At 43.5% G+C, this 15570-nt stretch overlaps 1 protein-coding gene and 1 long non-coding RNA gene across 7 annotated transcripts in view; both read left to right on the top strand.

The window, feature by feature from the left end:
* Window positions 1-15570, top strand: part of LOC309341581 (uncharacterized protein) — an 88804-nt gene extending 73234 nt beyond the window's left edge. For 3 of the 6 annotated variants that reach the window (XR_014156388.1, XR_014156389.1, XR_014156390.1), the window contains 2 exons: window positions 13481-13644; window positions 14727-15570. Coding sequence is in view for 2 of the 6 variants with exons in the window: in XM_081861272.1 (XP_081717398.1) it covers window positions 904-1003; window positions 13481-13644; window positions 14727-15290 (828 nt within the window). In the remaining 4 variants the exon portion in view is untranslated. Of the gene's footprint in view, window positions 1-342; window positions 482-721; window positions 1004-12345; window positions 12544-13480; window positions 13645-14726 lie in introns of those variants that run through there. The other 3 variants (XM_081861273.1, XM_081861272.1, XR_014156391.1) reach the window with 3 other exon arrangements.
* On the top strand, window positions 12550-13072 carry LOC309341673. Its single transcript, XR_014156521.1, has 2 exons — window positions 12550-12687; window positions 12845-13072. It is a non-coding gene; the product is annotated as an uncharacterized lncRNA (long non-coding RNA).

Here is a 15570-nt window from a genome sequence, read left to right as displayed (position 1 = left end):
AAAAGGTCATTATCCTCAACTGTATAATTCAGCATTTAGTTTCCCTCTGATCTCTTTTTACAAGCTCTCCACCAATTGTGTCCCTGCAACTCAGGATAATACTTTATGCATCCAATGAAGTGAATTATATGGTGTGTGTCCATAATAAATTTGTTAATCTTTCAGGTGCTACAAGACTCTTCTGTTGGTTTTGCAGGATTGAAAAGACACCAATTTTACAATGATTGCTTACAGATTGAAATTGTAATCTGAAAAAGTCATTGTAAATTGAGTACTAACTTTTGTGCTAGATTCTACTGCCTCAAATGAATGGCATCTCAGCCTGTGGTCTTTATCTTGCAGGTCATGATTACAACATCTGATTGTGTTTAACTAAGAAAGAAACTCTGATTTCCCTCACCCCCTGCTTTGTGAAACACCTTGTCTGATGAAGAGTTCTGAAGAGCTTGCCATACTTGTTTGGCATTCCTGTTGGTTTCAATAAACACATTACCCTACTGTGGATTGTGGAGTTGTTGTTGCTGTTGTTGTTTTCTAATGGGCCAGCATGCCTACTTTTGCTTTTAATTGAGCTTATTTACAACGGATAGAGTACTCTTCATCTCCAAGAGAAAGCATCTTTGTTGTTGTTTTTTTTGTTGTTGTTTTTTAGGGATGAGGGACATACAGAATCAGTATAGACTGAGTGCAACTTCTGAAGGCAAGGATATGGTTGGTTTGTTTTTTAATTGCATGCATTAAATGCTTGTTTTTATTTCTTTAACTGCAAATGAATCTGGAAGAATATTTGGTCAGTTGGCAACTAAAGAACTACTTGTAGCTATTTTATTCATAAATCTCTTGTATCACATCTAATTTGTGCATATGTCACCACCTTTCTGTACATGAGGTCTGTTTAGGAGAATGCCAGGTTTTCCAAGAAATGCCAGGTTTTCCAAGCATTCTGCTCTACACAGTAGCCAACCATATCACTATGCAATACCAAAAGCAGGACACAGGTCAGGTGAGTACCCTTTCGCCTGTTCTTTCCCAGAAATTGATACGCCTCTGATAGTATATATCCATAACGATTAGTAGTCACTGATAGTCTTAGTATTCATGAATTTGTCTAATCTCTTGAGAAAGCCATCTAGGTTGGCAGCCATAATCACATCTTGAGTAATTCCAGGGCTGTGCTTACACACACACACACACACACACACACACACACAGAGAGAGAGAGAGAGATGTGGACCCAGATCAGCCCTATCCCAACCTAGGTCACACCCAAGCCAGATCTGGTCCTATATCAGGGTAGGACTAAAGGGGCAGGGCAGGGTAGGACAAATCCACTCGATTCAGTTTGATCTGCCCAGTCTAGCGCCCACCCCCATTAAATTCCATAGTGCAGTGTTGAGAAATATAGCAGACTGGGCAGGTGAGGTTTTATGATATGGATTTGTCATATATTCCAAGCCTAAAGCCTATATCTCAGTGAATGGAGTAAATTCAGACTCACACAGATTATGTAGAGATACTCAACAGAGATGTCCTCTATCCCCACTGCTGTTCACACTTTCCACTAACCCATTAGCAGAACCATTTAGATCTGAATATATAATCAAATGAACAGGGAACATAATGATATGCCAATAATGTCGCATTATTTGTGAAAAGCCCTGAAAAAACCATTTGGAGATGTCTTAGGCTTTTTATACTCTTAGGCTCAGTTGTTTCAGGGTTTTTGCTGGGCGGCAGGCGGGGAGCATGTTGCAGCTGTTGTTGATTTGGTTGTGTATTAGTAAGTTCAGTGGGACTACTTCTAAATTAGTTGTCCTAAGAGGGTCCAATTTAGAATCTAAAATTAACTGACTTATTTTATTATGACTAAACTTGGCTAATACAAGGTTGTACGTCACAGAAGGCAAACTGTATTGGGCACAATCTAGTTCACAGGCAACCCTCCTATAAAGCTTCATTGAAGGCAGTAGAGCACAAACCTTGGGGGGGGGGAATAAAGGCAAGAAAATGAAATAAAGTGATCACAATAGCCCCCCTCAAAGTTTTTAATAGATATAAATGCCCATGTTGCAGGCTAAGGCACATGCCAGTTAATCTTAGATGTCTTTAAAGCTTTGCAGAGCAACTTAACACACTCATGGTAGAAAAATCAATGAAATCGTATATCTCCATCTCAAAAGTCTGTTTTTTTAAAAAAATGGAAGACTCATTAATGGAAACCAAACTTATTAACAAATCTACAAATATTATTTTGCATACAAAGAAAATACAGCAACTTCCACCACATTTATTGTCATCAACTCTGGGCTCAGACACAGACTCAAAAAGAAAAGGAAAGGGACAGAAAGCCATTGGTGCATTAAAATGTGTCTCAGGAATATTCAGCCATTAGAAGTCCTGACCTTTTATCTCTAGAACCACATGTACCGCACAACTGACTTTTTTCTATGGGAAAATTAAGCCCATGTCTATATGCTTGCACAAAGGAAAGTGAATGTTTCAGTAAATGGAAAGTTAAAAGAAGACTCCAGACAAGCTATTAAAAGAACAAACTTTATTCAAAACATCCAAGTCATACATTAAAAGGCATTCAAAGAGGGAGCTTGGAAAATATGTACAGGGTAGCAAGGAAGGAGTTGGGATGCTAATCTGAAACCTGACATAAAGAGAAAAACTGAGAGTCCGAAGCACTTCCATCAACATTCAGCATTTGTCCAGGATTTGTAGCTGAATAATTCCCCGTTGCAGACCAGGGAGTGTAAGTGCTTGATGCCATGAAGAAGTTCCCAGTTGATGGTGGAGGCTGGCTCACCACCTCCGCACCGTAATATGGAACTGGGCAGTTGCTCGCCTGGGAAGTCTCATAAAGCCCAGTTCCAGAAAAAGCAGCTGGCTGGTAAGAAGCAGGGTTCAATTCCAGGGAGCTCTGCTGTTGCGGGGCACACTCTCCCGGTTGCGTGTTGTTCAGAGGTGGCTGCCACAACTCTGCTCCTCTATAGCTTTCAGCATAATGCAAGTTGTGTGGCTGACAATATTGTTCCATATGAATATTTTGGCTGCTTCCTGGACTGCTTCTTGGGCTGCTGTCCAGGCTGCTTCTTGGACAGGTTCTCTCACTGTGGCTATAAGGAGCTGTAGCAGGGTTCCCGATCCTTATCTTGGAACCTATCCCCTTTGGTGTTCTGGCCCTTCTGTTTTGAAACCAGACCTGAACAGAAGAAAGGAGAGAACCAGTAAAGAAGACATTGTTATCATGAATATGTCTTTTTGATCCAACAGAGAGAATTACATTTAATAAATTATGCTTATTCCTCTGGGGTTTCTCTTTAGTTCTCTGCAGCATTTTTCTACTATCTTCAGCTCCGCATTCATATATCCCATGTTCATAATGTTCCAGTTACTGTTAAATATAGACCTACTAAGTTGGAATGACTAAATACTGCTATTTGGCTGTATTTTGTTCTTCAGTATCAGAAATAGCCACCTTTAAAAGCTGCACAAGTGTACAGTTCCACAAGACTCGCTTTATTGAAGTATAACCTGTGGATGTGAGCTTCACATGTAAGAAATTGTCAAGCGTTTGTTAATGCCAAGTGGATGGCTTCCCTAGGCAGGGAAGTGTATTTATATATATATTTGTAAATGCCAATTTCTCCGTAGGAGAGAACTAAGTACTTGCTCAACTTTTGCCAGAAAAAGCAATGCAGCTTAACTCGTTTTAGTCTCCCTAGTGCAAGCTGCTTATGGCTGCAGTCCTCTGCACATTACCTTGGGAGTTAGTGTTAACTGGATCAGGCTGCAAAGGCAGCCTATAAAACCAGATTTAATGTACTTTTAGCACTAAGCCCATCCATTGCAGAAATTAGATTTCTAAACTGGGTCTCTGAAGATTTTTAAAAAATGATTTAAACCCAGAACCCACGATACGCCCCCCCCAAAAAAAAAACACACACCAAGAAAGAGGAAGTTAGCTCTTGAACAAGGCGCCCTTCGCGATAAGCTGAGAGGCACCCGGGTGAACTAAGGCCTTCGACTACGCAAGGGTTATTCGGAGCGTTTCTAATTGTTCCAGTATGTGCGGTTTAGGGAAGTCTTGGGAGCCCCCACCATCCCGATTCTTACGTGCACACGATCTTCTTCGACTCCGATGCACTTCGCCAGCGCCTCCCGGGTCTCGTATCCGGGGTACCGGTTCTCTTCAAAGGACTTTTTTAGCAGCTCGACGTGAGATGGGCTAAAAACAGTCCTTTTTCGCCTTTCTCCTCTGACTTTGGGGTAGCTTCCTCCTGGGAAAAGACAAAGAGGCAAATCTGAAGGAAGCGCTTGGCTTAAACAGAAGCGACGCTTGCAGATCTTCCTCCCTGAATTGGTTTTGCCTTAACAATGGACACTAATTTTAAATAAACCTCGGGTTGCTCTGAACAAGGCTTGCATGAAAAGAAACCAAAGAATTTTAAGTGAGAAGTTTACGCTCTTATTTCTATGCCTGCCATCGTTTTCCGTAGCCCATCCTAACCACGATTACTGGGAAATTTAATCCCGTTTATGTTAAAGGGATTTAACAATCAGAAAGTGTGTGTGTAAATGCTTCATGCAGTAAAATGCAGTAAATGCTTCATGCTTATAAGTAAAGATGTGCAAACCAATCTTGCGAAATGTTTCCAAACGAAGACATTTGAGCCCCTGTGTAATCCCTCCCCGGCTACCACAAATGGGTCTTTGAAAGCTTTCCCTACTCCCTGATCCTGACCCAGAAACAAAAACACCCTTCATTTATAAAAACCGTTGAATTTATAACCCTTAATTTATATCATTCATTTGAGCATTTTTTTTAAAGACAAGTGAACTAAAAATCTTCTTAACAATCCTCTCTTCTTACCTTGGCTGTTGGTAGTTTTCATCTTGCAAAAGCGCTGCCTCGCTCTCTTCCAACAAAGCTGCTTTTCGCTTGCAAAGTCCCCTTGCTCCTCCAGGCCCGCTCCAGGTTTCTGGAGTTCGGCGCCTTTATAGCCCCTCCTGGCTGCCAATTGGCCGGCGCGTTTTCCTTGGAGAGAAGCGCTCCAATGGGGAGGCGGCTTTTGGGGAGGAGCGAGTTTCAAGTTCGCTTTTCAAGCGTTGCTTGACCAATCTAGATGGGCTGGAGCGCACCCTTCCCTTGGCATCACCCCTTAGCAAAACTGGGAAATAGCCCCATAGGCTTGGAGATTAGTGCGCACAGTTGAAGAGAAGGGAATTTAGAGGATGGGTTGGGGAGCGAGAGAACCAGACAGAATTGTGGTTTATTTTTTAAAAAAATATTATAATGAGGCTTTAATTGTAAAGACAGAGATGCGCCAAACTTAGGCATGTTGAAAGGCTTTGCCCAAGAAGCCTAGATGCAACAAGTACACTCTGAAACCCCCTGCCTTTTGAGATGAAGCAGGCGCCTTCACTGCACCCTTTTCGGCGCCTGCTATTAACTTTGTTTCCTTTCCTTTACCTTTACCTGCAGAAAGTTACTATGCCTTATAATCGGTGGTTTTAGCTTAAGTGTAATTGCATTTTGCATGTTTTTCACTTTGACTTTTATCGATCATGTTCATGCTTTCGTAAGCCGCTTAGAGGTTTTCGTTAAGGTTAGGCGGTGCAAAAGCTTTAAGGGAAGAATGTGAGTAACACCATTGCAAATAAAGGGGAGGCAAACTCCTCTTGCCAAGAAGTCAGTTGGTCTTTCAAGCCCAAACAGTTGATGTTAGATGCTCAGAGTATTCAGCCCCGGACAGACGCTGCAACCAAATCCTGAATCTACACAGTCTCAATCCACTATCGCTTGTAACTGAAACGGGGTTGCATTCTCTTTCTTTATTCTTCTTCTTTTATTAAAGATTTTCTTGTTTTACAGAAGTATGTATAATGTCTCTCGTACTTTTTACATGTACCATTTTTACAAATCCGTTTCATTTGTTGAGACATTAGGGGGAGAAAAAAGGGGTGGAGGGTGGGGATATGAGTGGGGGTGGGGGTGGGTGGCGATGTTTCTATTATGCTTAATTTATTAGGGTTTGGCGTCAGCGTTGCTTGTGCTGTTCACTTGTGGTCCTAACGGGGTTGCACTCTGAGGGAAAGCGAGCTTTCCGTTTCCTAGGCTTGCTTCACACGTTGCTGATGCTTCCTTTCTTGTTCACTTCCACTATTTCTCTTTCTGTCTTTCTATCCCCACAACTTTCACGTGGCATCTTCCTCTGCCTTTCAGGGACTTGCGGCATCCAAATAGCCTGCCGCTCCACCCTGCACCCGGGGCAGGATAGTTGCCTCCGATCCTCAAAGGAACTGAAAATGTCCTGAAACCTTCCAGCTCATACAATGCATGTTCCCAGTCCCTGGCAGTTTGTTAATCCAGAATGGTTCTCTGATGGTCCATTCTTTGTTATTTTTGCATAAGATAATTAACACAAGGGACCCTCCCTAGGTGTATCTATAAACCCTAATCATAGGTATGCTGACTCAGAATCGGCAAGGAAACTTTTTCGAGTAAGAACTACATTTTTTACGGCTGAAAAAAAAGCTTCCGTGAAGGTTGGGGGCGTTACAGAAAGAGTGGAAACCTCAGCAAACATATCAGTACTGTCTCAGGAAGGATTATCCCTGAACAAAAGAGGCTCACATTGGGGGTGGGAGAGACACAGTGAAATGTCTCTAATTTCTGCCATCATCATCGCTTAGAAGCTCGGTGTATTTCTGCAGAAGGCAATTGATTTAAATATGTATTCCTGTAAGGTACTTACAGTAGGGACTAGCAGAATTTCCTGGAAAATATTTACTTGTATCCTTTGGGATACAATACATTGCAATCTATCTCAATATATTCTTCATCATAGCGGGTGAACATCTATCAAGAATATAAGGGGGTTCTTATTCGTTCCAGAATAGAGAAATGTGTCCAAACTAATTTGCTTTAAAATTCTCGTATTTTGGAAGGGAGATTTAGGGTGCTGTGCCAGCCTTACTTACTTGGGACTTAGGACCTACTTCTGAGTAGGCATGGTTAAGGTTGCTCTGTTAACAGCATTCCCAATATTGTGTATTTTGGTGTGCTCGTGAAAAGCTGCAAACTGTACCACTTGGGTTACTGTTGTGTGATTTTTATAGAGTTAAAAGTATAATACTTATTTGTCTGCTATATAACTTTCTGTTTGTTTGCTTGCTTGATTTAGATTCCACCCTTCATCACAGTATCTCAGGACAGTTCACAAGACTGATAGATAGATAAAACTTTATTCGCATTAGCGGAGTCTATAACCTGAAGCGCCTGTAACATTAAAATCTAGGGATTGCGGCATGTATTAGCTGTGAAGTAGCCTTTTATTTTGGATTCATCAACCTTGGAATCCAAGTATGTCTGTTTATGATGGTATGTGAAGTGGATTCCAGACCATTTATACTTGATAGTAAATATTTCCAGACAATTTGGCCTCGGCTAGGGACATTAATCTTCCATTTTCGAGAATCCTTCTTCTATCTCACTTGACAGTCCTGTGAGGCTCCCACAATAAATGAATAAAAAGCTCACAATCAAGCTGATTTCCAAGTCACGTCATCCTCAGTATTCGTTTCGTATCTCAAAATGGGACAAAGAGATGGTCTTCCCAAGAGGGTTACCAAACCGGGGACTGGGGGTGCAATGGGGCTCTAGAGGACCAAAAACCTCTGAGACACACATCTCCCCTGCTCCCTGCCCTCTTCCTCAGCAGCTGGGAAACTTTTCCGGAGAGAGGAGACCGTCCTTCACGAAAGCATCGGCCACAATAAATTTGGGAGCCTTTGGCGTGTCAAAACACGGTTTGCGCTGTTAATTCAACACGTGTATTTCCGAGCAGAAAGGTGACCTCCTGCTCCGTGTGTTTCAGCAGACATGCAGTTTAACTGTTCATTCCAACAACTACCAGCACAGGGCTCATCTCACACGGGCATGGCTGCTGTTCGTATTAGGAAGTCACTTTGGGGTACATTGTGCTTGGAAAGTTGCCACGTTACAATTGACGCGGGGAAACATGGGGATCTTTGAACCTTGGAGGAGAAAGGGACATCAGGTATCAACGAACTCGTAAGAGGTTGAAACGCAGCTATGTATTTTATACCTAAACTTTGTTTGCTGGTTTTCCTTTCCTCGCCCTCCTACAAATAAAAGCAATTCAATGTTCCGGGTTGCTATGTTCTCATGGTTTTTATTTACTGAATTTGTACCCGGAGCCTAGATCGGCAGTGCACACTTTGAAGGATTGTGTGGGGGTGGGTGGGTGGGGGTGCTGATACGCCGCCAAATATATATATTCCCTGAGGGAAGATGGCGCCACCGCCGCCGCGCCCTGTGGTGGCGCCTGGGGAGCGGCTACGAGATAACTCTGACGGGCTTCCCTCTCGCCATTGTCTTCCCTTATTACTTTCCCTCAGCATCAGCGCCATAACCAACGTCTTCCTGGGGCAACGGGGGGGGGGCTGGGCTGCCCTGAATCCGCCTCTGCTTGGAAGCTTTTTGTTCTCTTTTAACTTTGGTTGATCATGATTTTTAATTATTATAAATCAAGAGAGATCCATTTAGTCAGAAATACGTCCCTCTCAATCCCTACCATTTCATTTACTTATGTACTGCTTTTGAAATGAACCTCACAAAGTGGTTTACATCAATATATCAAAACAATAAGCATCCATTAAAAATGTAAGAAAACAGCAAAGGCAAACTGCAAGGGGGGAAAGTTCAATACCTTTAGGATTGTAGCTTTTAAAAGTGTAGTTTAGTTGGAGAGATTTTTCTCTATCCCTTTTCTCCATGCAATGCAAAAAATTTTCTCTAAACCAAAAAGTTCCCAATGCTCCAACCTTTCCTCATTGTTCCATTCACTTGACCACTCTGCTTGCCCTTTTCTGAATTATCTGAACTGGAGATCTGTGATAACGCATCACCTGCTTGTATGCATAGGGTGGGATGGGGGGCGCAACTAATCCCTGTCCCGCTCCCCCCCTCCAGTCCTAATTGCTTTCTAAATTGCTGTTTCCTTTGCATGGCAGTGGTGGGAAGAAGGTGGGAAGAACGCTGCGTGTTTTGCAGTAGATCAGAAAGGACTGCTGACCTCACCTCCCCGTGTTTAGAAACACAGTAACCGCAAAATAATCCCTCTCCCGCTCTACATTATACTGCTCAGATGAAGAATACTTGGGTTAACCGGGAACCGATTTACGTGTGGAAAGCCTGTGAGCTCCCATTAATTCTGATTCTCCAAACAAGTTCCTGGGCTCATAATTCTTGTATTCTAAGTGTATGGCTTTTGTACTAAGCCCTTCCATGCTGGATCCTAGGTTCTAGATAAAGTGAGGGAAGCAAATCTCTTGCTGCATGGTGCCTGTGACTTCCAATCCCCTTATCGGGCAAATATTAGTTCTGAGTGGGCAACTTGGATGGGTAAAATAGCATGGTATTTACACCTCTTCCTCAGCACCACAAATAGTTCTGAATCTCTACTCCCCTCCCCTCATTTGCTGTTTTCAAACCCAACAGCAGATGTCTATTACAGTTCTCCCAACATCAGTCCCAAGCAGTGACAGACCTACATTTTGGGGGCCCTGAACTTGAGCTGTTCTGGGGGCCCCTTCACAACTTGCAATCAGTTCTGGGTAACAACTGTTGTCGTCTTCAATGGGATTGTTCCCTGACAGATCACCAGATTTAAAAAAAACAGATTTTGATTAGAATTTCTGCTCTGGGTTATCACATGTGTCAAAGTCTCTGGTCTGAATATAAATGTTTAAGAATGTGGACTAAATTCAGGTCAACCCAATTGTGATAAAAAAAAAGCTAAGACTGGAGGATAAAACCTGCAATAAGAACAAGATCCAAAGCTGAAACTAAATCCAAATGTCTTCACCTGACACATACAAAAACATTAAAGTGATGCCTGGCAAGGGGGGTACATCCATTATCAGGGGTGCCAGCTTGAATAAAATAGTGGGGGTCCCAGGAAAGCCCCATCCCACATAATTTGTCACATGGAACGGCACATACACTCCATTTGAATGGCAATGCGCATCAGTTCTCCCAACATCAGTCCCAAGCAGTGTCAGACCTACATTTCAGGGGCCCTGTAGCTTCAGCTGTTCTGGGGTCCCCTTCACAACTAGCAATCCGTTCTGGGTAACCACTGCTGTCTTCTTCAACAGATCACCACATTTAAAAAATCAGATTTTGATTAGAATTTCTGTTCTGGGTTGTCTCACGTGTCAAAGTCACTGCTGTGAATAAAAATGTTTACGCATGTGGACTAAATCCCTCTGAGATTAGGTGCCCAGAATCTTAAGATTCATTGGTTTCTCTGGAGATCTGCCCCTGATTCCAAGCTGCTCTCTGTATAATATAGGCAAAATGCCGTAATCTAGGTGCTAGAACAGCTCTGGAGAGGGAAATAAATGTAATACAATAGATAAAAGGCAAGATTAAAACAACACCCAATTGAGATCAAAACGTTTGAGGATAAAACGTGCAATAAGGACAACAAGCTGCAAGTAGATCTAAATGTCTCCACGTGACACACACAAAAACATCAAAGTGATGCCAGGCAAGCCTCTCTGGGAGTGGAAGGTGCGGAATTTATTTCCCCACATCCATCTCTCTGAATGAGGGAAAGAGTTGAGTGGTGGAGAACTGAGGGCATCATTACGCAGGTGAGACTGCTAAATCTTAGTGAAAGGAAAGGTACTAGGTGGTGTGTCATCTGGTGTGGATGAGGAAAGACGGCAGCGTTATCGCCTGCCCTGGGTGGCATCTACACATAAAAAACACTCTGCAAATGCTCTTTTAATAATAAAAAAATTGAAAAATATATTGAATTTCCCATAGCTCACCACAAAAAATGTAGTTCTTACTCGAAAAAAAGTTTCCTTGCCGATTCTGAGTCAGCATACCTATGATTAGGGTTTATAGATACACCTAGGGAGGGTCCCTTGTGTTAATTATCTTATGCAAAAATAACAAAGAATGGACCATCAGAGAACCATTCTTGATTAACAAACTGCCAGGGACTGGGAACATGCATTGTATGAGCTGGAAGGTTTCAGGACGTTCTCAGTTCCTTTGAGGATCGGAGGCAACTATCCTGCCCCGGGTGCAGGGTGGAGCGGCAGGCTATTTGGATGCCGCAAGTCCCTGAAAGGCAGAGGAAGATGCCACGTGAAAGTTGTGGGGATAGAAAGACAGAAAGAGAAATAGTGGAAGTGAACAAGAAAGGAAGCATCAGCAACGTCTGAAGCAAGCCTAGGAAACGGAAAGCTCGCTTTCCCTCAGAGTGCAACCCCGTTAGGACCACAAGTGAACAGCACAAGCAACGCTGACGCCAAACCCTAATAAATTAAGTATAATAGAAACATCGCCACCCACCCCCACCCCAACCCCCACCCCCACCCCCACTCGTATCCCCACCCTCCACCCCTTTTTTCTCCCCCTAATGTCTCAACAAATGAAACGGATTTGTAAAAATGTTACATGTAAAAAATACAAGAGACATTTCACATAGTGTATGTAAAACAAGAAAATCTTTAATAAAAGAAGAAGAAAGAAAGAAAGAGAATGCAACCCCGTTGCAGTTACAAGCGACAGTGCCTTGAGACTGTGTAGATTCAGGATTTGGTTGCGACGTCTGTCCGGGGCTGAATACTCTGACATCACCCTCTAACATCACCCGCTTGGGCTTGAAAGACCTACTGACTTCTTGGCAAGAGGAGTTTGCCTCCCCTTTATTTGCAATGGTATTACTCACATTCTTCCCTTCAAGTTTTTGCACCGCCTAACCTTAACGAAAATCTCTAAGCGGCTTACGAAAGCATGAACATGATCGATAAAAGTCAAAGTGAAAAACATGCAAAATGCAATTACAGTGAAGCTAAAACCACCGATTAAAAGGCATGGCAGGTAAAGGTAAAGGAAAGGAAACAAAATTTATAGCAGGCGCCGAAAAGGGTGCAGTGAAGGCGCCTGCTTCATCTCAAAAGTCAAGGGGTTTCAGAGTGTACTTGCTGCATCTAGGCTTCTTGGGCAAAGCCTTTCAACATGCCTAAGTTTGGCGCATCTCTGTCTTTACAATTAAAGCCTCATTATAATATTTTTTTTTTAAATAAACCACAATTCTGTCTGGTTCTCTCGCTCCCCAACCCATCCTCTCAATTCTCTTCTCTTCAACTGTGCACACTAATCTCAAAGCCTAGGGGGCTATTTTCCACTTTTGCTAAGGGGTGATGCCAAGGGAAGGGTGCGCTCCGGCCAATCTAGATTCGTCAAGCAGCGCTTGAAAAGTGAACTTGAAACTCGCTCCTCCCCAAAAGCCGCCTCCCCATTGGAGCGCTCCTCTCCAAGGAAAACGCGCCGGCCAATTGGCAGCCAGGAGGGGCTATAAAGGCGCCGAACTCCAGAAACCTGGAGCGGGCCTGGAGGAGCAAGGGGACTTTGTGGAAGCGAAAAGCAGCTTTGTTGGAAGAGAGCGAGGCAGCGCTTTTGCAAGATGAAAACTACCATCAGCCAAGGTAAGAAGAAAGGATTGTTAAGAAGATTTTTACTTCACTTGTCTTTTTAAAAAATGCTCAAATGATTGATATAAATTCAGGGTTTCATAAACGAGGGTTTTTATAAAGGAAGGTTGTTTCTGTTTCTGGGTCAGGATCAGTGGCGTAGCGTGGGGGGTGCAGGGGGGGCCGGCCGCACCGGGCGCAACATCTGGGGGGTAGGGGTAGGGTTAGGGGGCGCAAATCTACGGGTTAGGGGGCGCAAATTACTTGCCTTGCCCCAGGTGCTGACAACCCACGCTACGCCACTGGTCAGGATCAGGGTGTAGGAAAGACCCATTTGTGGTAGCCGGGGAGGGATTACACAGGGGCTCAAATGTCTTCGGTTGGAAACATTTCGCAAGATTGGTTTGCACATATTTTACTTGTAAGCCTGAAGCATTTAGTGCATTTTACTGCATGAAGCATTTACACACACACTTTCTGAATGTTAAATCCCTTTCACATAAACGGGATTAAATTTCCCAATAAATGTGGTAAGGATCGGCTGCGGAAAACGATGACAGGCATAGAAATAAGAGCGTAAACTTCTTACTTAAAATTCTTTGGTTTGTTTTCATTCAAGCCTTCCTCCGAGCAACCGGAGGTTTATTTAAAGGCCACAAAGTGCGTGGATTTGAATGTCAGGTACAAAAGCCTTCCTGTAAAAAGCGAAGGCTTTGCCCTTCTGCGCTCTGCCGGGTGGGTGGTCAGCGGGGCGGTTGAAAGAATGGCCACCGAAGCCGGGGGTCGTTTTACGCAGTGGAACCTCAGGCAGCGCCCGATTCTGGGGGACTTGCTCCCGGGCAAAGGCAGGCGATGCAGCCCTGAGCTTTCCATGTCGGGAGGAAGATCTGCAAGCGTCGCTTCAGTTGAAGCCAAGCACTTCCTTCAGATTTGCCTCTTTGTCTTTTCCCAGAAGGAAGCTACCCCAAAGTCGGAGGAGATAGGAGAAAAAGGACCGTTTTCACCCCTGCCCAAATCGAGCTCCTAAAAAAGTCCTTTGAAGAGAACCGGTACCCCGGATACGGGACTAGGGAGGCGCTGGCGAGGTGCATCGGAGTCGAAGAAGATCGTGTGCACGTAAGAATCGGGATGGTGGGGGCTCCCAAGACTTTCCTAAACCGCACATACTGGAACAATTTGAAACGCTCCGAATAATCCTTGCGTAGTCGAAGGCCTTAGTTCACCCGGGTGCCTCTCATCTTATCGCGAAAGGCGCCTTGTTCAAGAGCTAACTTCCTCTTTCTTGGTTCTTTTTTTTGGGGGGGGGCGTATCGTGGGTTCTGGGTTTAAATCATTTTTAAAAATCTTCAGAGACCCAATTTAGAAATCTAATTTCTGCAATGGATGGGCTTGGTGCTAAAAGTACATTAAATATGGTTTTATAGGCTGCCTTTGCAGCCTGATCCAGTTAACACTAACTCGCAAGGTAATGTGCAGAGGACTGCAGCCATAAGCAGCTTGCACTAGGGAGACTAAAACGAGTTAAGCTGCATTGCTTTTTCTGGCAAAAGTTGAGCAAGTACAGAGAAATTGGCATTTAGAAAATATATACAGCATATAAACCCTTCCCTGCCTAGTCCATTACCCCCAGGACACTTGGGAGGCTGTGGCAGAAGACCCCAAACAGGGCACAACAAATGGGTAGGTCTTCTGAGTGAGCCATTTAAAATTACTATTGCTAAGTTTATTGAATTTTTAAAACAATTGCCAGGCATAAAGTGTTGCCTTCCAGCACAAATGCACACAGAGATGCTAAGTCTTGTATGCAGGCATCCACTTGGCATTAACAAACGCTTGACAATTTCTTACATGTGAAGCTCACATCCACAGGTTATACTTCAATAAAGCGAGTCTTGTGGAACTGTACACTTGTGTAGCTTTTAAAGGTGGCTATTTCTGATACTGAAGAACAAAATACAGCCAAATAGCAGTATTTAGTCATTCCAACTTAGGTCTATATTTAACAGTAACTGGAACATTATGAACATGGGATATATGAATGCGGAGCTGAAGATAGTAGAAAAATGCTGCAGAGAACTAAAGAGAAACCCCAGAGGAATAAGCATAATTTATTAAATGTAATTCTCTCTGTTGGATCAAAAAGACATATTCATGATAACAATGTCTTCTTTACTGGTTCTCTCCTTTCTTCTGTTCAGGTCTGGTTTCAAAACAGAAGGGCCAGAACACCAAAGGGGATAGGTTCCAAGATAAGGATCGGGAACCCTGCTACAGCTCCTTATAGCCACAGTGAGAGAACCTGTCCAAGAAGCAGCCTGGACAGCAGCCCAAGAAGCAGTCCAGGAAGCAGCCAAAATATTCATATGGAACAATATTGTCAGCCACACAACTTGCATTATGCTGAAAGCTATAGAGGAGCAGAGTTGTGGCAGCCACCTCTGAACAACACGCAACCGGGAGAGTGTGCCCCGCAACAGCAGAGCTCCCTGGAATTGAACCCTGCTTCTTACCAGCCAGCTGCTTTTTGTGGAACTGGGCTTTATGAGACTTCCCAGGCGAGCAACTGCCCGGTTCCATATTACGGTGCGGAGGTGGTGAGGCAGCCTCCACCATCAGCTGGGAACTTCTTCATGGCATCAAGCACTTACACTCCCTGGTCTGCAACGGGGAATTATTCAGCTACAAATCCTGGACAAATGCAGAATGTTGATGGAAGTGCTTCGGACTCTCAGTTTTTCTCTTTAAGTCAGGTTCCAGATTAGCATCCCAACTCCTTCCTTGCTACCCTGTACATATTTCCCAAGCTCCCTCTTGTAATGCCTTTTAATGTATGACTTGGATGTTTTGAATAAAGTTTGTTCTTTTAATAGCTTGTCTGGAGGCTTCCTTTAACTTTCCATTTACTGAAACATTCACTTTCCTGTGTGCAAGCATATAAACATGGGCTTAATTTTCCCGTAGAAAAAAGTCAGTTGTGCGGTACATGTGGTTCTAGAGATAAAAGGTCAGGTCTACTAATGGCTGAATATTCCTGAGACACAT

Source organism: Podarcis erhardii, assembly GCF_964252035.2.
Source record: "Podarcis erhardii genome assembly, chromosome: 5".
NCBI classification, from domain to species: Eukaryota; Metazoa; Chordata; class Lepidosauria; order Squamata; family Lacertidae; genus Podarcis; species Podarcis erhardii.
Note: the sequence above shows the minus strand (reverse complement) of the source record. Positions and strands in the feature narration are given on the sequence as shown.